General features: G+C 36.8%; 1 protein-coding gene across 2 annotated transcripts in view; it reads left to right on the forward strand.

The window, feature by feature from the left end:
* Positions 1-19,308, forward strand: part of VPS13A (vacuolar protein sorting 13 homolog A) — a 121,220-nt gene extending 101,912 nt beyond the window's left edge. For both annotated transcript variants that reach the window (XM_035558489.1, XM_035558490.2), the window contains exons 69-72: positions 12,403-12,488; positions 13,132-13,255; positions 15,887-15,961; positions 18,297-19,308. In XM_035558489.1, coding sequence (XP_035414382.1) covers positions 12,403-12,488; positions 13,132-13,255; positions 15,887-15,961; positions 18,297-18,347 — 336 coding nt within the window. In that variant the 3' untranslated portion in view covers positions 18,348-19,308. The remainder of the gene's footprint in view (positions 1-12,402; positions 12,489-13,131; positions 13,256-15,886; positions 15,962-18,296) is intronic.
* The last annotated feature ends 3,287 nt before the right edge of the window (positions 19,309-22,595 follow it).

Genomic DNA, 22,595 nt, shown 5'->3' on the forward strand with positions numbered 1-22,595 from the left:
CATATTTTGTGACGGCAGCCACCATTTGAACAGAACTAAAGTTGAAAAACGCTGTTTCATATTAGTTTTCACTACTGACGATTCTATGGCAGAACTACCCTTTAAGAAAAGTTTTGAAAACTCCAAACAGTTCTCCCTGTAGACAGTCAAATCAGAAAATAATAAATTGTGTGATTTTTATTCAGACATTAATTTCTGGCATAGTATATTTGATGTCTTAATCCTGTTGTTCCTCAAGTGTAACGAGTTTTTTGGTTCTTAATATTTCTGATTCTAGAGATATTTCTTTGTCTTACATTATGCTCAGTGTTACATATCCCCTATGTGAAGCAGTTTGGATAGCATAATATTTTGTTATGGGGAAAAAGGGTAATCCCCCCCCGCCCCCCCCCTTTTATGTTATTTCTTTGCATACAGGTCTGGTAACTGGCCCCAGCGCATCTACTGTGTTGTAGTACTTTCAGCAGATTACCAGATTAGATCTAAATAAAATTTCTTTTAGTGATTTAGAGATTGTGTCTGCTAACCAAAATGAATAGACTGTAGGGTGATTTAGTGTGCTTGTACTGTGCCCTAAACTAGGATGTCACTGCAGAATTACTGTATTCTTTTATTTTGCTTTAATTACAAAAAAAGAAATGTCAGCCAAACAAATCCTTCTAAACTAATACTTCTGCTTTCTTCTTCCCTTGTCATGCTTTCAGAAAAGACAGGCCTACAGGGAATGGACTAAGACTCACAATAGTAGTGATGATGATGACAGTTAGGATAATATGGACTGTAAGATGTACATGGCCTTTGTCACATTCTTTTGACTGTTCAGTATTAAATGTTGTCACTTTATTTCCTGCTGAGAAATTGGGGATGTCTGGTACTAATATTTTTAAAATTGGGAAAAAGAAAGGGGGGGGAGAGAGGGAGGCAAATAAAATGTATAAGTGCTAGACAAAGCAGCAAATATATATAATATATAACAAATATGAACAACAATAAAAAGTCATATATATACACAACTGGATATTAGGTGAAAATCGTACTGAATAATATAAAGAAATAATAATACCATGACTTAGAGTTTATTTACAGATATGTTTCTATCAAGTGTATTTAATGTTTTTGCATTTGCAAATTGCCTTTTCCAGTTTTTAGTTATAATTTGCTAGATGGAATGCTTTTAAATGTGTTCAGTAGTACTTTACTGAATTGTACAGTCATGACTGGTATTAAAATGCTGTTTGACTGTTTAATATTCTATTTATTTCATATTTCAAAACTATTTTGTCTGCTTTTCTTCTTATAAATAAACACATTTAAATTATATCTAAAGTGGATTCATCTGTTCTCTTCCAACATTGTTGTTCCTGTTTCCTGAAACTAGATTATTTCAAAACACTAAATAGCTTATGAAAGTATTTAATGATAAAATAAATGTATTTTGAAAGGGACATTTGTTTTACCACAATTTTTAAATGCTTATGTTATGTAGCATTTGGAATCCTTAGATGTATGAAATATAAGAGCTTCTTTAGGCTTTTTCAATTGTGACCACAAATGATTAGTTGTTAAATTAATATTTTTTTTTCATTCATAGCAACAACAACAAAAAGTCAAAAACCACCCCAGATCTGAAACTTATGTACAATCATTGACAGCTTGAGAAAATGCCAGTACTTTTACAAGTCTTTGTGGTAAAACATATGCAACATGCAAAAAGGGTTTGATTTAGGTAGACATGGAAGAATACTAAATAAAACCACTGAACCGTGATGATTCTGTATTGTAAATTCTATAGTAGTGCTAACTTCTACAACATAGCGCTACTTATTTCTTTAAGAATTAAGTATTTATTCTGTATTCACTGGAAGGCTTGCATAATTTTCTTTTTTGTGGTTTGTTGCTAAGTTTAGATTTTGTATTGCATTTTAAGGTGCCTTGCAAAAGATATTTATATATCAGTAAGTAGCGTATTAGTATTAACTCTTCAGCTAAATTGGATTAATTAGAATTACTCTAAAGCAAAGGAGCTTTAAAATTATTTCATATTTATCAAAGATTATGTCACGTCTTTTAGTATCGTCTTTCAGTTCTCAACATTCTGAAGGAAGAAGTATTAAAACCTGTAAGTCTCATTATTCTGGCTGTATGCCTTCAAAAGCTGATCTCTGGGCAATGAACCAAGAAATATATATAGACATGTAACCTCCTAGACAAAAGAAGGGAAATCTCAGTTTCAGAGCTTCTTTTAGCTGAAACTACTCATGCTGAAGTTTGCTGCTTACCTTGTGTTGTTAGATAGTTTGTAATAGTGGCATCACAATTGGAAGTCATACAGGAGTAGATTACAGATTATGTTAATGGCTGAAACACTTTGGGAAGGCTTTGGAATATTTTGGATATAAGTAGATATCCAAAATATGTTTGAAGAATGTAGGAAATGAAAAGAGGCATGCCATGCCTAAAAGTTGAGGAAATTTTAGGTTCAATTTTCTGAACAGTTACTTCTCTCTTTTTCCTGACTTTACTGGGTTTTTAGTACCTTGAATATGTTATCTGAAGTTTTCTTTTTCCTTTTTGGCTTTTTAGCATACGTCTTTACTCTCTAAAATTATGTCTTTCTTCTATAGTGACCTGTCTTACAAAACAGTGCATATCAGTTTTATAACAAAACATATTTTTCCTGACTCTAAAACACCGTTAGATAGAAACATAGTTGTTTTTTGAGTTAAGAAGCATCCCTGAAAAAGCAAGAATTTAATTTTTAGAAATGATACACTTTTCCTATCAAGTTGACCTAGCTTTTTAGCTGTTTTAAATTTACAGTTCTACGAATCATTACAGAATATGGAAGTTAAATTTAGCATGAATGGTAGTATTTCTTGGTCAGGTATCACTACTTCAGGTTCTGCTGGATAAGTACCACTGGGATAAAATTGCCCTGGAACAAAGAAGAGTTTTCTTTACTCAGCAGATTGAAAAGTTTTAGAATGCTAGACAGGAGAAAAATAAATAAAGAAATACATGCTATATTCAGTAAATATGTTCATATACCTTTGATTATTTTGTCTCTTTCATGATGCATAGTTGTATTTTTGAAGTGTCTACAATTACATATATATAATTCATTTTGTACAAGTTTTTATTTTTTTCCATCACAAGTGGTCTTTTGCGAATATGTATAGTGGGAAAATAAATAATTTGGATTTAGGATAACAACAATTTGATAATAGAATTTAATTTCTCTCTCATGGATCAAAAACCTGTGAAAAGTATAATAGCTCACTGGTCATAACTGATGCATTTTAATGCACCAAAGATGAAAACTTCAGAGATCTTTTTTAAGGGATTTAAAGTAATAGATTTTTGTTGTTGTTTTTAAAAACAAAAAGACTAACTCTTGAAATCTATTTTTTTTAATTAAATGTATTTTAATAGTTTAATTTTTGGCTGCACATTTTTTTTTAATATTCTTTTTCACTGATTAATTGAAGGAGCAGCCTTATGTTGACAGGCCCTGGTTGTCACAGGTGACACTGTAATACCTGTTGGAGGAACACCGTAGTAGATCATAGGCAGTCCAGAAGATTCCTGGAGTGCCTTGATGATAGCTTCCTTCTCCAAGTGACAGAGGAGACAATAAGGTACTCTGCTGGACCTCACAACCACCAGCAATGCGGAACTTGTTGGGAATGTGAAAGTCTAAGGCAGACTTGGCTGGAGTGATGATGAGATGGTGGATTGAAAGGTCAGGAAGGAGGATGAAAAGCAAGCTCACAACCCTGGACATCATGAGAGCAGACTGACATCTTTAAGGATCTGCTTGGAAGTGTCCTGTGCGATAAGGTCCTGGAGGGAAGAGAGGCCCGAGAAAGATGGTTAAAATCAAGGATCACCTCTATCAAGCACAAGAGCAGTCCATTCCAACAAACAGGAAGTGAGACGAAATACCAGGAGGCCTTCATCGATTAACAAGTTGCTTCTGACAAAACTCGAACACAAAAAGCATACAGAAGGTGGAAACATGAGCAGCTAGCCTGGGAGGAATGCAGACACATTGTCCAAGCATCCAGGGATGAAATTAGGAAAGCTGAAGCCCAAATGGAATTGAATCCAGCCAGGGATATTAAAGACAACAAGAAGGGCTTCTGTAAGAACACAAGTAGCAAAAGGAAGGCTAGGGAAAATGTGGACACACTGCTGAATGAAGCAGGAGACCTGATTATATAAGAAGTGAGAAGACTGAGGAACTGAATACCTTCTTTGCTTCAGTCTTTAATAGCAAGACTGGCCTTCAGGAATCCAAAGTCCCAGAGAGAGAGCAGGGGAAGGATTAGAGCAAGGAAGATATATCTTTGGTGGAGGAGGATCAGATCAGGGAATACTTAAGCAAACATAAGGCTATGAGCCCTGGTGGGATGCACCTACAAGTGCTGAGGAAGCGAGCAGACTGAGAGTGGCATTGCAACAATACAATCTGCGGTTGATCGTGGTAACTGGGAGAAGTCTGAAGACTGGAGGAAAGCAAGTCTCTCTCCTGTTTTCAAGAAGGGTAAGAAGTACATGGCAAACTGTAATGATGCCAGTCAGCCTCACCTCAGTTCCTGTGGAGGTGATGGAACTACCATGGAAACCATTTCTAGGCACGTGAGGGAGAAGGAAATCATCAAGAATAGTCAGCATTGATGCACCAAGGGGAAGTCATGCTTCACCAAACTGATAGTTGCTTTAATGAAAGCACCACCCTGGCGGATGAGAGGAGAACAGTGGATATTGTCTTCCTAGACTTCATTAAAGACTTTGACACAGCCCCTGTGTATGATTCTCATAGAGAAGCTCTTGAAGTATGGGCTGGATGAGCAGGTGGGTATAAACCTGGCTGAATGGTTGGGTCCAGAGGGTAGTGGTACAAAGTCTAGTTGGAAGCACAGGTTATAGTGGACTACCCCAGCAGTCATTACTGAGTCCAGTTTTGTTTAACATCTTTATTAATGATCTGGACAGTGGGGCAACCTGAGTAAATTCACAGATGACATAAAATGGGGGAGGGGAGGCAGCACTGATGGACCAGAGGGTTGTACTGCCATCTGGAGGGGACATCAATCGGTTGGAGAAATGGGTTGACAGGAACCTCTTGAAGTTCAGCTGTTCTCCGTGAAGTTCTCTGTAATCACCAGTGATAAGACCCGCGGGAACGGTGTTAAGCTGAGGCAGGGGAAGTTTAGGGTGGACATCAGGAAGAGGTTCTTCACCGAAAGGGTGGTTGCACACTGGAACAGGCTCCCCAGGGAAGTAGTCACTGCACCAAGCCTGTCTGAATTTAAGAAGCGATTGGACTGTGCACTTAGTCACATGGTCTAAACTTTTGGGTAGACCTGTGTGGTGCCAGGAGTTGGACTTGATGATCCTTATGGGTCCCTTCCAACTCGGAATATTCTGTGATTCTGTGATTCAACAAGGAGAAGTGGACAGTCTTGCAGCTGGGGGGGAACAACCTCAGGAACCAGTACATGCTGGGGGACACACAGCTGGAAATGCAGAAAAGGCCCTGGAGGTCCTGGTGGATACCATGTTGAATGTGGGCCAGCAACGTGTCCTTGCTGCAAAGAAGTTATCCTGGGCTGCCCTATGTGGAGTATTGCCAGCAGGCTGAGGGAGGTGATCCTTCCCTTCTACTCAGCACTGGTAAGACCAAACCTGGAGTATTGTGTCCAGTTCTTGTCTCCTCAGTGGAAGGAAATGAGACGTGGACACACTGGGGAGAGTCCAGGGAAGGGCCACAAAGATGATGAAGGGACTGGAGCACCTCTTCTATGAGGAAAGGCTGAGAGAGCTTTAGCCTGAAGAAGAGAAGGCTCAGGAGGGGTCTTATCAATGTCTGTAAATACCTGAAGGGAGGGTACAAAGAGGATGGAGCCAGGCTCTTTTCATCGGTGCCCAGTGACAGGACAAGAACTAAGGCAGTGGGCACAAATGAACATGAGAGGTTCTGTCTGAGCATCAGGAAACATTTCTTTACTGTATAGAGATGGAGCAGTGGCACAGGTTGCCCAGAGAGGTGAAGTCTCCCTCCTTAGAGATCTTCAAAAGCTGCCTGGGCAGGGGCCTGGGCAACCTGCTCTAGGTGGCCCTACTGGAGCAAGTGTTTAGTTTTACTCTTTTAGTGACTGTCATTGTGGTAACTTCCAATTCATATGCTTCCTCCTTGCTGAGGTGAAGAGTTGTCTGTGCTCCTTATCTTTGATGTCCAGTACATCACTTTTATCTTTTGTCTTTTTTGTTTTACCAACTGAAGCTCTATAGACTTAAGTTGATATGGATAGGTATTATAGAAAGTTTCTGGAATCATTTAAAAGACTAGTAATACTTTTCTTGTTAAGTCAGTAATACAATCTATAGACTTCTGCCAGAAATCACTGATTTTTGTCCTGCTAGTAAATAAGGCTGAAAGAAAGGCTAGTCTCATGCTTACGTTAAGTTATTAACAGTTCCACCATGAAATTAGTGGAGTTCTTTGTGCCATAGATCAGTGTCTACCCAAAAACAAAGTAAATTCAAAACCTTTTAAAATTTCTTTTTAAATTGCCTTCATAGTGTGAGAATTTGTGAGGGCTTTTCTAAAGTACTGTATAAAGGCTGCTCCCCCAACCATGCTGCTGTGGATTTAAGCTTATAGAGAAGTTAATCCTTTATAGCAATTTGTGTATCTTATTATAACGGGGGAGGGGGGGGAGGAGGAGGGAATGTTTGGCTTTCAGTTCAATGTACCTTTTTTGGTCATGAGTTGAGCTTCAGATCAAACAGCAGAATGTTGGAGTGGGTTGATCATACGCTTGCTTCTTGGTATTCAAAATTCAATCCGCCAAAAAGAACATCTGAGGAGTAGAAAAAGGTGTGATACTCCTTTCTCTCCTTCCTTCATGTCTCTTGGGCTTAGGTTCACATCAAAACTTAAACATCCATATCCTCTAAAATTGAGGTTTTATTTCTTAAATTTATAGTTAAAGTTCTTTCCAAAATTAATAACTTTTCTTCTTCCTATATCATTCTGAGCTTTACCAGGTTCTATTCATGCATAGTATCTAGTTTTCTTCTCCCATAGTTGAGTCACAGTTGTCATTATCCTTCCTCCCTTAGAAAGCTTGTTGTTTCTGGGTTAGAGAAAAGAATGGGAACCTTACCACTGGCACGTGCAACACTTGAATAATATTTCATTGTCGTTGCCCATCCCCAAATAGAAGACTTGAAGATATTTACAGGCTGTTTGGGACTGCAGCTAACACCAGTTCTTTAAGATGAATGTGTAAGCTTGTTTGACTTAGTTTCATTTTAGCTTGCAATTGAAACATATATATGTGCTTCATATGTATATATGGTAGAAAAGCAAGTAATGACTAGAAGTGTCCTAGGCAAAGTATACGCCAACTTATATGTCAGAGAATGTAGAAAATGGCAGTCTTTTCCCCTGGTTTCCTACAGATCCAGTAAACACTTCAGATGCTACATATTGAAGAACCTTTGTTGTATTGGCAGGAAATACTAAGAACATCTAGATGTGGTCATCAAATGAAAGTGTAGATTGGTATGATTTCTCCTTTCAGGGCATCAAAAGAATTCTTCTGGTATTCAGACCAAAAAGTGGCTGAGACATTCTGCCAGTTTACACAAGCAAACTATATTTGTGTTGTGAAGGAAAAACAAAGTTCTGAAAAAGATACTGTCCTAATTTTTATTGTCCTACATACTGAGGTCTTGTATCAAAATTTTAACGTTGACCAAAAATGTCTGTTGTTTTGAACAGAAATGTGCAGAGCTCAGATATGGTGTTCAGCATAGCTGAATGGAATCTTGAATTTGGCCGGTAATAGACAAAAGCCTTAATTTTGTTTTTTATAGAGTGACATTGCACATTAGGATAACTGGAATGAGAAGATTAATATTAAAGGATTAATATTATTTCTCATTAATAAAGGATAAGGAGAGAATTTTGCATAGCAGAAAAATGAATGTTTTATATGCTATTTTGTCTCTTTTTAACAACTTTTCTCCTTTTTCACACATTTAAGCTAAATCTAACAAATTACCTAAATGCTGTTTAGAATTAATAACATATTTCTGTGGGGAAGATTGGATATGTAGTAATACCAGATTAACCTACTGAAAATAGTAATTCTACAACTTTTTCAATAGTAATTCTACAACTTTTAAAGCAGTTGTCCAATGATTTGAGCTGAGAGATGCATTCGGTATTGTAGTTCCTTGCAGCAACAACAGATTGCTTTCACAACTCAAACATTTTGGACAGTAATCAGTTCCTGACTGATTTTGGCTGGGATAGAGTAAATTTTTTTCATAGCAGCTGTCTTTGTGCTATCTTGTGGATTTGTGACCAAAACAGTGTTGATAGCAACGACGTTTTAGCTCTTGTTGAGCAGTGCTTACGCAGTATGAAAGCCTTTTCTATTTCTTATGGTGTCCCAACATCAGGTTGGCTGGGGTGCACAAGAAGTTGAGAGGGGACACAGCTGGTATAGCTGACCCAAACTGACCAGAAATATCCCATACAATATAATATGATGATAAAATCTGTGTGAAATAAGGAGGAGGAGGCATGAGGGAGAAGGATATTATGGTAACTGCCTTCCCTCTCCCTGGGGTTCCTACTAGCTCCTCTGGGATTGGTTGCCAGACCCAGTACAATGAAGAAATAGACTGGCAATCTAAAAGCCTTTAAAAATTTCAAGTTGATCTGAACAGGAGGAAAGGGTAACAGATTTGTTACTACTTTTTAAGTAGTAATGGTGTTTATGCTATTTTTTACAAAATTGGTTCAGTTCAGTGGGGTTCAAAAATGATGTCAAACATTTCAACTTTTGTTTTTCATGTATTTTTTAGGAGAACTATAAGAAGAATTATCATAGATTTTAATTTTTTCTCCACTACCAGCACTTTGTTTTTCATTTCTAACTTTATTAAAGGCCTCTGTCCTTGCTTTCCAATGAATTAGGGACATGTGCTGTGATTTGGAGTCTTTCCAAATGCAGAGATGCCACTTTCGGACACTGAGCATATTTGCGTATTCATCCCTGCATAGATGATCACATCTATGATTAAATTATTGCAGTAATATCTAAGTATTTGTACTAAGTATTATTCTACAGGTAAGAATAATTTTCTAAGGAGGGGATTCGTGCTTTGATTGCTTTGCATTTTGCAGCTGCTGGAGACTTTTTTTCAACAGATTCATTCAATTTCCATGTGCAGTCAATGAATCAGAACATATACTAGTATAATAAGGTTATTAAGCCTTTTTAAATTGAAGTATGGCAGTTGTTTTAAAAATTAGTGCTTGTTTTCTTACAGTTGTGAAACTGATATCAAACAAACAATGATGTTAACTTCATAGTTTTCATCATCAGTGGTCTAAGTTGCTATCTTTCTCAAAATGATTAATAACTAAATAATGTAAAATTATAATATTAAAACATATTTATGTATCTATATTAAGGGATAAATTGTATATATCTTTTTATGTTTGAGTTCTATAAGCCATTTTGGTAGCCATTGTCAGCAGTAGATTGGTTTATCCCTCTGTGGTGTATTTCATAATGAACAGGTGCAAGGAATAGTGAGTTGGAAAAAAAAAGTGCAGTGGGGGTAGAAAAATCTAAAAGTGAAATAAGTTTAGTCTTTATATGTAGTTACTGCTTGGCATTTGACATAGACACGTGTATTACCTTTGCAAATGGACTCTGAAACACATGTCCTGTGTTAATTTCCTAATTAATATCTACTGACTACAAAACTATAGAACACAGATGACAGAGTTTATGATCTTTGACTTATAGCTAACAATGAGTAGAAGTTCAATCTCAGTTCAACTTTCAGGAAGGAAAGCTTTGCACACCACATACTAACAATATTTCTGTGCTGACTGAGTCTTTTGTTTGTGAATTTTAGCAGAATAAAATAGTTTCCATGGAATTTTGGGGACGTTTGAATAACTTCTCTATAGAATTGCAACCTTTGTGACACTTAAGTACTGCACTTCCATAATAATTTTCTCACTTCTTCATGAGGGGGAGGAGAATGGGAGATGCTCATCTCTTTTCTGTGGTGACCAGTGAGTGATAGGACCTGAGGGGATGGCATGAAGCTGCATTAGAGGAGCTTCAGGCTGGATGTTAGGGAAAGGTTCTTCATCGAGAAGGGTGCTCAGGCACTGGAACAGGCTCGCCAGGGCAGTGGTCATGGCAATGAGCCTGCTGGAGTTCAAGAAGCCTTTGGAGAATGCTCTCAGACACATGGTCTGATTTTTTGAGTGGTCCTGTGTGAAACCAGGAGTTGGACTCGATGATCCTTGTGGGTCCCTTCCAACTTGGATATTCTGTGATTCCAATTACATAATTCTTGGTACATTATCAGTAAACTGAACAAGTTACAGTGGGGTGATGTGATTTGTCAAAAATTACCTACCAAGCTAATGAAAAGACAAAAAGAGGTAATCTGCTCTCCTAAGTCCCACTCTTCCCTTTACCCTAATGCTGCGCAAAAATTAAGAAAGTTATCTTGCTTTGATGCGGGAGAAACAAGTTTAGTCTAATTTGGATGAGGAGGATCTTTAGTCTATTTGCTTTTTCTCCCCAGTAATTGCTGTTAATGGAAGACAGATACTGGTTATACTTTGGAATATTTAGAATGTGTTTGGTCAGTAAGAGAAATTGCTGACTAAATTTGAGAACTTGTGCCGAAATCATTACAGAGTCCTGCAGATTAAATGCAACTGTATATTGGTTACCTCTATTTAGCTATCCTTCCTCCTGCACACCTTAATGCTGGAACATTATGAAGACAGCCTTGTGAGAGGTTTTTTTAGTTACTTTGTGGTCAAAGCTCCTACTTCATGGGAGAGGCAGGAAGAAACTCAAATCCTCTGATGACAACCCCTAGACAAAGCCTGAATAAGAAGTTTTAAAAAGTCTTTCTAGAAGAGCAATAGACAAAGAAAGAAAACAGTTTTCCAAGCCCTTAATTACTCATTGCTTATGCCTTTCTTTATGCCTTTCTTTTTGCTGCATTCACACTGCTCTTAACACTAGATTTTGCACTAATAAACTCAAGCAATGACTTACATAGGTAGGCATGTGATCAGTAGTTGTGGTTTTGCAGCCCAACAGGTTTGGGGAGAGGAAAGTAATCTGAATTTTCTGATATGCTGTTCATGTGCTTTCTAGAAAGCTTTCTTTTAGGAACGTGTTACTGAAAGGTTCTTGTGTTCCATTCATGAAAGAATCAGCATTTTTGAGGGAAGGCATCATTTGTAGAAAAATGTTTGTGTGAAGTTATCTCCACTGTCAGATTTCCAGTCTTAGTGTAGACGTCGTTAAATGTCCTTATTATCATTTTCCAGTGTTAATGAATACTCATTAAATGGTTTTGTCATTTTGACTGTAGTGAGATCTGACATACACGTTTTAAAATATTCCCATACATATCTGAAACAATATGTTTATAGTTAACTGTTTATTGAATCATACTGCTTTATACTAATCTATATTTACTTCCAATTTGTAACAGATAGGAAGCAGGCAGGCAGTTGGAACTGTTGTTACTCCTAACTGAGATGCACCAATCTTGATTTGGTCACTAATCTGATCACTCGTTGCTTGGAAAGTCAGAAATCTCATGGTTGCCTAGTCATGTTAAAATTATAGACCCTCTATTTTTAAATATACTTAAAAAAAAAACTTAATCTGATGTCATTGATATTTTAAATTTAATGACTAGTAAAAAATATTCAGCTACAATATTCACAGAAATTTAAAAAAAAAAAAAAAGGGTTAAGCAAGTTCAGGGGAAAATGAAAGAATACAGAAGAATGTTAAGCATTACCTTAAGTGTGTCATTAAGTATAACTGTATGTATGGTAAGTGGGTTTTTGTAGGCAGTTAAGTATAGATTTAACCTAGGGCTAGTGACTCCGGTGTTTTGGTGATGATTCTATGTAAAAATTAGGAAACGAGTCCTCCTTAGGTGTATTTTGACTGTACTGATTTCTTGTGTTGTCTTTGAACTGTATTAGCAGAAGTTTGGAATGTAGCAATAGTATGTAGAAAACTGAGTCCTGAAATCTTTGGGAAAATTAAATTGTTCCTTGCCAGTTTTTGTTAGGATTGATTTCTGTTTGCACAGCTGCATTTCCAGGGACCAAATAATTCTATATAATTATATTAGCTGTCACAGATCTGTTAGTCACATTTTGACTTATGAAAGCAGTTTCTTTAAAAGTATGTGGTATATTCTTTGTTATAATTTATACTTTTGGGCGATAAATACATTTAAAACAAAAATTAATACATTAATTTTGTACTAGCATATTCAAAGCTGTAAAACTTCTATCTCTTTTAGAAAATTGAAAATGGAAGATTTGCAAAACTCAGATATATTGCACATGCTATGGTCAACAGTACAGATCTGTTAATGGTGACAAAGAGGTAAACTTTTGGCTATGAATAAGTACTTAAAACTCTATCATCAAAAATGTTTATGCCTTAATTCTTGATCAGTAACTAGGCTTTGATGTGTCTTATCGTTACATATGTAGATACAATAATGATGAAGGCATGTCTATTGTGCTTCTAATTATCTTATTCAACAGCAGCATTTTTCATCACAGGAGTAGGTTATTTGAGTGTCATAGTAATTTTGCTATTTAAGGAGAAAAAAGAATGTTGGCTTCTGGTTTCTGTAACTAAGATGTGTTTTTAAATTTGGTTAGGTTGAAGTTAATAAAACTATGGGATTCACTTCAGTTAGCACTTTAAAGGAAAATGGATGATAAAGGAGTGGAGAATCAGTAACGTCTAACAGTAGAGTATCAGTCATCCTTCATAAATGAAAAGTCTTTACAACATTTTTTAGAAACACAGCTACAAATACTGTTATGCTCTTGCTATGAAACAATATTTTAAGTAAGAGGACATTCAAAATTCAGACTTTCAGAAAGCATGCTGTATTGTTATATATAGTTAGACGAGAACTGTATTGAAACAATGTATGGCTTCACTAGATCTAGTGTAACTTGAAAACTTAAGTATTTTTACATTAATTTTTAAATTATAAATTTCTTTTGTCTAGTGGCGTCTTATTTGTAACAAAAGGGACATTTGGACAGTTGACATGTGAATGGCAATACACTTATGATGAATTTACTAAAGAACCATTCATTGTTGATGGCAGAAGATTACGCATTGAAGCAAAGGTATATTAACCTGATCGTGTTTTGTTCTCTTTTTGTGTTCGTTTATAATATTGAACTTTGAACTCCTGATCTGTCTTCTAGTTGAGATGCACTTATAGGTAGAAGGGAGTTGAAATTTGGCATTGGGAACTTACTAGCTTCTGACTGTTTTAAGCAGAATGCTAACTGGGTGTTTGATTATTCCTTGAGTCCTAGGGATTTTATGTTGGTATGCACCAGTTTGTCTGAAATTTCCAAATTTCATACTTTGGAAAATGGTGATCGCAGTGGTTTTACTCAGGTGGGCAGCTGAGCTCCACCACAACTGCTCTCTTACTTTCCCGTCTCAAAGGGAAGGGGGGAGAAAATACAGTGAAAGGGTCTCAAGGGTTGAGATAAGGATGGGGAGATCGCTCAACAGTTCTCATCAAGGGCAAAACAGACTCAGCACAGGGAGATTAGTAAGATTTATTGCCTATTACTAACAAGCTAGAGAAGTGAGAAACAAAGAAAACAAACTAAAAACACCTTCCCCCCATCTTCCCTCTGTCACCTCCTCCACCCAAACAGTGCAGGGGAAAGGGGGATGGGGATTGTGGTCAGTCTATAGCACTTCGCTGCTGCCACTCCTTCATGGTCATTCTCTGCCACGTGGGGCAGTCTCTCCATGTGGGGTCCCTCCCAGCTGATGCTGTCCTTCCCGAACTGATTCTGCGTGGGCTTCCCACAGGCAGCAGCTCCTCAAGAACTGCTCGAAATAGGGGTTAGTACTGTGGGGTACCTCCTCCATCCTTCAGGAGCAAACTGCTCCAACATGGGTCCCCCACGGGCAGCATCTCCCACCAGATCCCCTGCTCTTGTGTGGTCCCCTCTCCATGGGCTGCAGGTCTGGCCTGGAATCTGCTCCTGCAGGGGCTCTCCATGGGCCGCAGCCTCCTCCAGGCCACATCCACCTGCTCCAGCAGGGGCTCCTCCACGGGCTGCAGCGTGGAGATCTGCTCCATGTGGGACCCATGGGCTTCAGGGGGACAGCCAGCTCCACCAGGGGCCTCTGCACAGGCCGCAGGGGAACTGCTGCTGCGTGCCTGGAGCACCTCCTGCCCTCCTGCTGCACTGACCTCAGGGTCTGCAGGGCTGGTTCTTACTCCTCACTCTCCCAGCTGCTGTTGCCCAGCAGTTTTTTTCCCTTTCTTAAATCTGATCTCCCAGAGGCACAAACAACATCACTTATTGGCTCAGCTCTGGCAGCAGCAAGTCCCTTTGGAGCCAGCTGAAACTGGTCCTTATCTAACAAGAGTCAGCTTCTGGATTCCTCTCACAGAGGCCACGTATCTGCAGCCCCCCACTACCAAAACCTTGCCACGTAAACCTGCTGCAGTGATACAGCAAAACTTTCTCAGAAGGTTGGAGAACGTTTTTATTACACACTCTAGCAGTCATGACAATATGTGGAAGTCTTCCCTATTGCCTTCCCAAAGATTCAAATATATCAAACCAATCCATCTTCATGTGCTATGCTTCAAGGATTTTTTCCTCCATTTGTTAATTATTTGTTAATTAAGTTAATCAAAAATATAATAAGGTGTTAATGTCTTTTTAAAAACCACGATGACAAGTGCTTTCCAATTGAAGTTGAAGAATGTTGTTCTCAGTTGTGATTTTTCATGAAAACAAACAAAACAAAACCTTCCCTGGTAAATTGTGAAAGGAGAATAAGGAGAGAGATGAGCACTGATGACTGAAACAGAGGCAATATTACTTTAAAAAAAAAAAAAAAAAAGATAAAATCTTGAATTCTTGTTGAGATGGTAACTGAAAATAATTTGAATCAATAAATTTTGCTGTCAGGGATTTGGTTTGTTTCTGTTTTATTAAGTTTCATGTGTGTAATCATTGAATCTTGGATGTCAGGACAGTCCTGATGTTTTACCTGCAAAGAACAAAGTCATTCAGTATTTCACTCAGATTGTTTGTTTCTATTGCAGAGCATAAAAGGCAGAGCCACATTGTTTTGGAATCCTCCAACTGGATTTCTGACTGCAAATCAACTTTTGCAGGGTGAAATCCTACCATAATTCTTAGTTTCTACCATTTCAAACAATGCTGTATAACACATCTTTATCCAGTATTTCAGGGTCCATTCAAATGTCTGCAGTATGTTCTTCACTGAAATCTGTGGTTGAAAAGTGTATTTTGCGAATCACTGCCCTTGTTTTATTTCTGAAGCCTAGATTATTATTTTCAGTATCTAAGACCACTGCTGGCAAATCAGTACCAGTAGAATGCCAACCTAGGTAATAGCTTGAAGGAGGATAAAAAGATATTAGCATAGGGTACTGAATTTTGTTACCCCGTACTCCATTATTTGCATTCCATTCCTACTTATTTTTGCAGGCCAGTCTTCAGCAACTCCGTGATATAGAAGGAGGTTTGTTGCTGTTGGAGTGTTCAAGTCCACTGTGTTTTCAGGCAGAAAATGATGTTTCTTAGGGTGTGTGCATGTGATGTGAACATACTCAGATTAGTGTGATGGGTACATGGTGCTTGGTGCTCTCTAAACTATAGCTGCCTTAATGGTAAATAACTTCTTACACGTGAAGTTTGAAGAAACTAACTCTACAATTACCTAATTACTTTTTTTTTTTTTTTTAGGAACGAGTAAAGTCTGTGTTCCATGCCAAAGAATTTGGAAAAATTATTAATTTTAAAAGTCCAGAGGATGCTAAGGTAAAATCAAAATATTATTACAATTATCCAGTGTTGCATTTGGCTTAAAAAGTGAAAAAAAAAATCTTAACCTTGAGTGTTGAAAATAAAATGTTTCATACTTGGTACTCTGTCCCATTGGACATGATCTCTCCTAACTGAGAGATCAATTGAGATCGTGTTTTAGACCCTGCAGCTCTTTAAAGCTTGTGTTTACAGTGTGAAATACCAGCTCCTTCCACTTTCTTATGCTTATAAAAATTCTCATCATTCATATAATGCACATCGTCTCCCTAGTGTCTCTGGTAAATCTTAGTTTATAAATCTGACTACATCTACAAGCATAATGGTTGCTGATTTAGCGGACGAAGATACAAAGTTTCTGGGAATGTATGTAAAAGGTATATAATTAAAAAAAAAAAGGAGTGAATTGGAGTGTTTCAGTATAAGCCAGAGTACTACAATGTGTATAGGGGATTCTCTAGTTTAAGTTTCCATACAATTATTATGAAACTGTTCTCTATGTTTAAAATTCAGTATTTCCACACAGCCCTTAAACAGATGGAAACAGCAATGATCTATTCATTACTGAATTTCAGAAATACTCAGTCCAAACACCAAACTTATACTTACTTTTATCTTTGGAATTATAACTGTCATACAGCTGATTTAATAGTACTGCTAATGAAAGTAAGCAATCGAGAATATGAATTAAAATAGTAAGATTTAGTAGAACAATATTGGTAAACTACCCCCAGAACTTAAGTTTAAGAATGAGGAAAAATCTTAATAGAGAATCAAATAGCTTATTTGATATATGATGTTATAATAATTAGATACATTCTATATGATCTCTTCATTTTGACATCACTAGTTTTCACTGCAACAGAGTGGTTCAGGTCTGCTACCAGCACTATGAGTTAGCAAGGTTGCTAAAGTTCTGTCATATTTTTAATCAGTGTGAATCATTATTTTCACAAAGAATAAATCTTGTATATATGCACACCTGTGGAATATGGTACCCTGGGTTCAGACTTTGAAACAGTCTGTGAAAGCTGCATCTACTCGACAGTTTAAGTTGCTTTTTTTTTTTGGCAAGGGTAGTTTACAACTGCAGCTGGGTGATAACTTTTTACTCTTAGCTCAAAAAGAATCACAAATACTATCAAGGTGTTTGAGAGCCCATTGCTGAATTTTACTTCTCTTGTACTCTATAGAGATACTGAGCTCCCTTTTTTTTTTTTTTTTTTAAGCAGCACTGTTGTGGACCGTGAATCATATTATGCATACTATAAGTGTTTAAGCAAGGAAAAGAAAGCAGAAAAAACTGTATACTTTTCATTAAAATGTTGGTTTGCTTATTTGTCAGAAAGGTCCAAGCACCTCACACACAAAAACAACAGGAATGCAGATGTGAGAGGGTAAAACTTCATTGTCAGACAGACTTGGTACAGACTGTACTTATATCTTAGTGAAGGAGTACTTAAAAGTTTCATCAAAAAATGCTGTCAGGGTCATAGGGGCTGTGCTACTGAAAGATGTCTTTGAGAGTTCCTTCTGGGCTGTCTAGCCTACAGCTCACTTCTACAAATGTTAAATTTGTGCTTGTGTATATAGAGTGAAGACACCAAGGCAAGCATTTTAGGAACAGTAAAAATGAAACTGAGACCCTTCACAGTAAGGAGTATGAGGTCCACTGCTTAATGAATTTACTCCCCTTTTCAGTCTAGAGGACACTGACATAGCAAAACCTAGTTCTAGAGTTCCCAGAGTTCCGAGTCCTAGTGTAGTGTCCTAGAGTTGTGCATCTGTGAGAAGTGCCACATTTCTCTTCCGTGTTCAGCAAATATGAGAATTTGAAATTCATGAAAAGAAACTGAATAGATGAGAAAAGCTTTTTTTCTATAAATAACTCTATTATCACATTGCTGCAAGATATTCTTGTCCACTGTCTTCTGTTATCCTTGGTTTTATAGTGTCATCTGGGACTAGATGCATCTGGTGTTGTAGACTAATGCAGAGGGTTAATAATAATGTGCATGAAATAATGATTTCATTTACTTTTATAAAGTATTATTCATTGAAATGTAGTCCAGGAAACTGAACTATCAACCTAGGCAGCTTAACTAGTTGTGATATTCAATGTTGTCATGTCAGATATTGGTACTTCAATGCCTCCATTTTCGTGTGAGAAAATCAGGCATTTATAATCTACAGTAGAATTTTAAGTACTGTGTTAAAACTTGGGGAGGGAGCAGGTAGTGAATTGTGTGGCCATCCCAACCATATTTGCAGCTGCTCTACATGGTTTTTACCTAAGGATACATTTTCATTATTTCCTTTTCCTTTCACACAGTGGATCCTTTCTAAACTGGAAGAAGTGAGAGAGAATCAGCCAAAATCATAAAGAATTTAGAAGCACCAAGATATGAAGAACACTGAACAGCTACCTTCTAGTTTCCTTTGTACAAGTAGAACTATCTGCGTAGTAACAACAAAATTAAAAAAAAAAAAAAAGAGGGGGGGGAGTGCAGGGGTGGATTGATGAAATCATTTGTGGTCACACCAGTCTACAGATACATCACAAAAGTAGCTGCTATTAAGTTTAAAGAAAAAACTCCAGTGATCAAAAAATTTCGCCAAATTTCAGCTTCTTGGATTTTTTTTTTACTTAATAGATTTCATTTTACTCAAACGTTTTTATTTTTTTTTCAAGGTACAGTTTTAAATGAATTTGTTTTACCATTACATTTGGCACTGAAGCTGAATTCTGCAATAATTCTTTTGGTACTATTCAGAGCAAATCTTTTGGCTTTGGAAAATCAATATTTAGTTTCTGTCTTCATTTTCTTAAGACTTGGGGCTGTGTTGAAATTCAAGTTCCTTTTGAAGGAAATGTTAACTTAATCATCACTAGTCTTACAACTCAAATTCTAAGAAGGTGTCTGTTCACCGGAAAAGCCTAATTTAGATGACCACAGGAGGGGCTGCATAGTTACCAAATATTATTTTCTTTTTGTAAACGAATAGACCAGGTCACGATGGATTTACATTACAGTATCACTTTTAGTGTAAACTTTTTTATATCCTACTCAAGGAAATGTCGCAGCACCTTTATCGTTATTCAAAGAAAATATAACAGTTTACAAAAACTTATAATGGGGATAATTAATATATGTCTGCACTAGAAATATGAATTAAAGCTTATTATTCTAAATAAACGTTATTAACAGATTTGCAACTGAAGAAGGAAGTTTTGAGGTTATAAGGGCACTGTTGCATACCAAATATATGCCTTGGATATTGTGTGCTAAGCAAGTGGCAAATAAAGTCAGATTTATATTAAATAATAAATACAGTATTTCACAGTTGCGTTTTTCAACTCTTTTACCTAACGGAACGTTTTTGTTTCATATCCAGACAGTAGAACTTTAATCAGGAGAGCCTGAAGCTGTGTGATACTACTTACTTCTTAGATGTGTTAGTCATAATATTGTTGAGTGGCTGATTACTGTGGTTGATGTAAAAAATTCAGGAAACAATGCAGTGTTAGGTAAAGGTTTCCATAAATTCCCAAATCAAAGTCTTCAGAATTTCTGGTATATATTAGTCAGTATCTACTGCCAAAATATTCTTTCCAAACAATTGTTTGGAATGCATATATCTGTGGGATTTAATTATTCTGACACTGCCAGTGGTGCTTGTGAGATCCAAGTTGTTGCATTATTGTAAAATCTAGAATGACTAGCATGCTAACCTGCAATTGCAGTTCCTTAGTTTACTGTAAGTCTTGTCTTAGGTGTTAAGTAACCAGTTAGTTGTTTACAAAATACAGATGATTTTTTAAATTTTTCCCATAAAAGATTATATGTGAATTCTGAACTATGACAATGACTGTTACTCCGCTTGTTTATACAACAGATACCAAAAGTATTAACTCAGGTTATATTCATGCAAAAATAAGAGAATACTTTGCCTTAGGTAGTACTGTCATAAGGTGTACTGAATAACATTCCACATCTGTATTTTTTTAAATCAATCACATTTAATCATAGGCATGATAGTTCAATTTATTTAGTTCAATTTATTTATTTTGGCAACAAACTCGTGATTCTCAAACCTCAGCTGTCTCTTCAGTAGTATTTGAGCAATTTAATCATTAATGTTGTTTAATTTATTTTAAATTTTAAATACGTGTGTCTGTGGTTAAGCTTACGTTTTTGGAAAACAAAACAATTCCCCCGAAGTTTCAATTTTTCTATGAAGTATAAATTATTTTGAGCTCCTGTGCTGACTAGGACTGTTAACATGAGAACTAGAACAGTGGAAGTGTGCTGGTCCAAAATCTGCATCCAAAATGTTTGAAAGTCAATGTGGGATGTTTCACCACCTTCCTCCTTGTCTCAGCTTGTAATGACAACATGATTTTCTCTAGCTCAATTTTTTTCTAGTCAGTAAATGGTATCTTTTTCCTTTGCTTTTTCCATATGCTTTCTCCACACAGTCATGAATCAATTTTGCCATTTCTCGGCAGACATCAGTTGTCTCTGTTTTAACTGTAAATCAACTTGGAAAGAGGAGAAAAGTATTCAGAATTATGCTGTTGCGTACCTTAACGGATTGCTGAAAATTATTTTAGATGTCCACTCTGGTGTGCCTCATTCCATATTTCATTTTTTTCAACAGAAAATAGAACAGATATATTAATTTTTATTGAATATATATATGCAATTATACAAGGGAATCTTAACAAAAATAAAAATGTAGGCATCTAAATCTGTCCACTGTAGTGCCTAAAAGTATACTATGGCCTTTGTTGAAGAATGGTTTCTATTCTGGGCAAATGTTACCTAAACTTAAATCCTTTAAAAAATGTCCTTTAGATTCCCAGTGGTAGCTTATTACTGGTTAGACTTCCCTCTCTGAAAGGAATGATCAAAAGTAGAATTGAAGATGGTGACGAGAAGTACTGCTGGGTGCAGGTGACCGGATTATGCAGTGTTCTAAAATGTGCAGGGCACATTGCTAAAACAATTCTGTTTGCACCTTTTTTTTTTTTTTTTTTTTCAGCTGCGTGGCTTTGCATGGCATGGCTTTTTTGTTTCCACCCTCTGCCCTGCTTTCCCCCCCAGCCCATCCCAGTCTCCTCCCCACTGACAATAAAGTAAAACTGAATTTTATTTGACTGGAATTTGATTATTGTTTGTTTTCCATATATGTTGCATTAATAGTTGTGTGTTTTTGTTTTTTAATTTATTTACGAGTGACACTTATTCAAAATTGGGTGAGTAGAAATTGACAAATGAAGTCAAATCCCATCTCTGAGAACATAGGGTCAAGCTTCTGTTCCAGCAATACAGATGTTAGTCTTTACCTTTGTAAGGACAGATTTAATTACTAGATTTATATATATATATATATAATTTCCCTCTGGTGTAATCTTTTTCTCTTGATACATTGAAAAAATGTAGGTGGTATTGCCAAATCACCAGGTTCTTATGAAATCATCTTTTTTTTCCAAAAAATTATGTTCATATGCCATTAACTATTTATTATCTGTACCATTTCAAAAAAAAATACACTCACATATCAAAAATCACTAAGATATTTTGTTCCTTTTGAGTTATTTTTAGTAAATATATCTGCAAATAACATTAAATATCATAGACTAGTCAACACAAGAATACTACTGCTATGTAATGGTAGTTAAAATTTAACACAGCACAATCCTGAATATCAAGTTCAAACCCTCAGTTTTCTAATTATTCTGCTGATGTAAAACAGTTTCAATAAATGTCCCATACATTAATAGGATTGTTCAGTCTTGTGGCTTGTTTGTAAATATTTCCATACTACGTTTAAATTGATATTATGTCTGATTTGTATGTATTTCCTGATCTTGTATTAGCCTCAAGAATTAGATTATTCTGGAAACTATTCAGACTTCTCTTACCCTTCTTGAGCTTTTTACATTTGAATTCCAGAAAAGAACAATCTAAAGACTGCATTGCTTGGAGTCATGTAAGTATGGTACAAGGCAAGAGTGTGCAGTGTTTCTTTAGCAAATCATACAATTCTACTATACTTTTTTTTTTTTTTTTTTTCAAATTAAAGTCTCCCTTCTACGATAGGGTTACAGCATTGGTGGAGAGGGGAAGAGCAGCTGATGTCATCTACCGGGACTTGTACAAAGTATTTGGCACTGTCCCTCATGATATCCTTATCTCTAAACTGGGGACACAAGGATTTGAAGGATGGACCACTCGGTGGGTAAGGAATTGGCTGGGTGGTTATACTCAAAGAGTTGTGGTCAACAGCTTGATATCCAGGTGGAGACCAGGGATGAGTGGTGTTCCTCAGGGGTTGGTATTGAGACCAGAGTTGTTTAACATCTTTGTTGGTGACATGGACAGTGAGCCAAAGAAGCCAAGATGAGTGGTGCGGTTGACAGGCTGGAGGGAAGGGATCTGGACAGGCTTAAGAGGTGGGCCTGTGTGAACCTCATGAGGTTCAACAAGGCCAAGTGCAAGGTCCTGCATCTGGGCTGGGGCAATCCCCAGCACAAATACAGGCTGGGTGGAGAATGGATTGAGAGCAGCCCTGGGGAGAAGGACCTGGGGATGTTTGCTGATGAGAAGCTCAATGTGAGCCAACA

This window comes from Cygnus atratus, chromosome Z (assembly GCF_013377495.2).
Source record: "Cygnus atratus isolate AKBS03 ecotype Queensland, Australia chromosome Z, CAtr_DNAZoo_HiC_assembly, whole genome shotgun sequence".
Taxonomy (NCBI): Eukaryota; Metazoa; Chordata; class Aves; order Anseriformes; family Anatidae; genus Cygnus; species Cygnus atratus.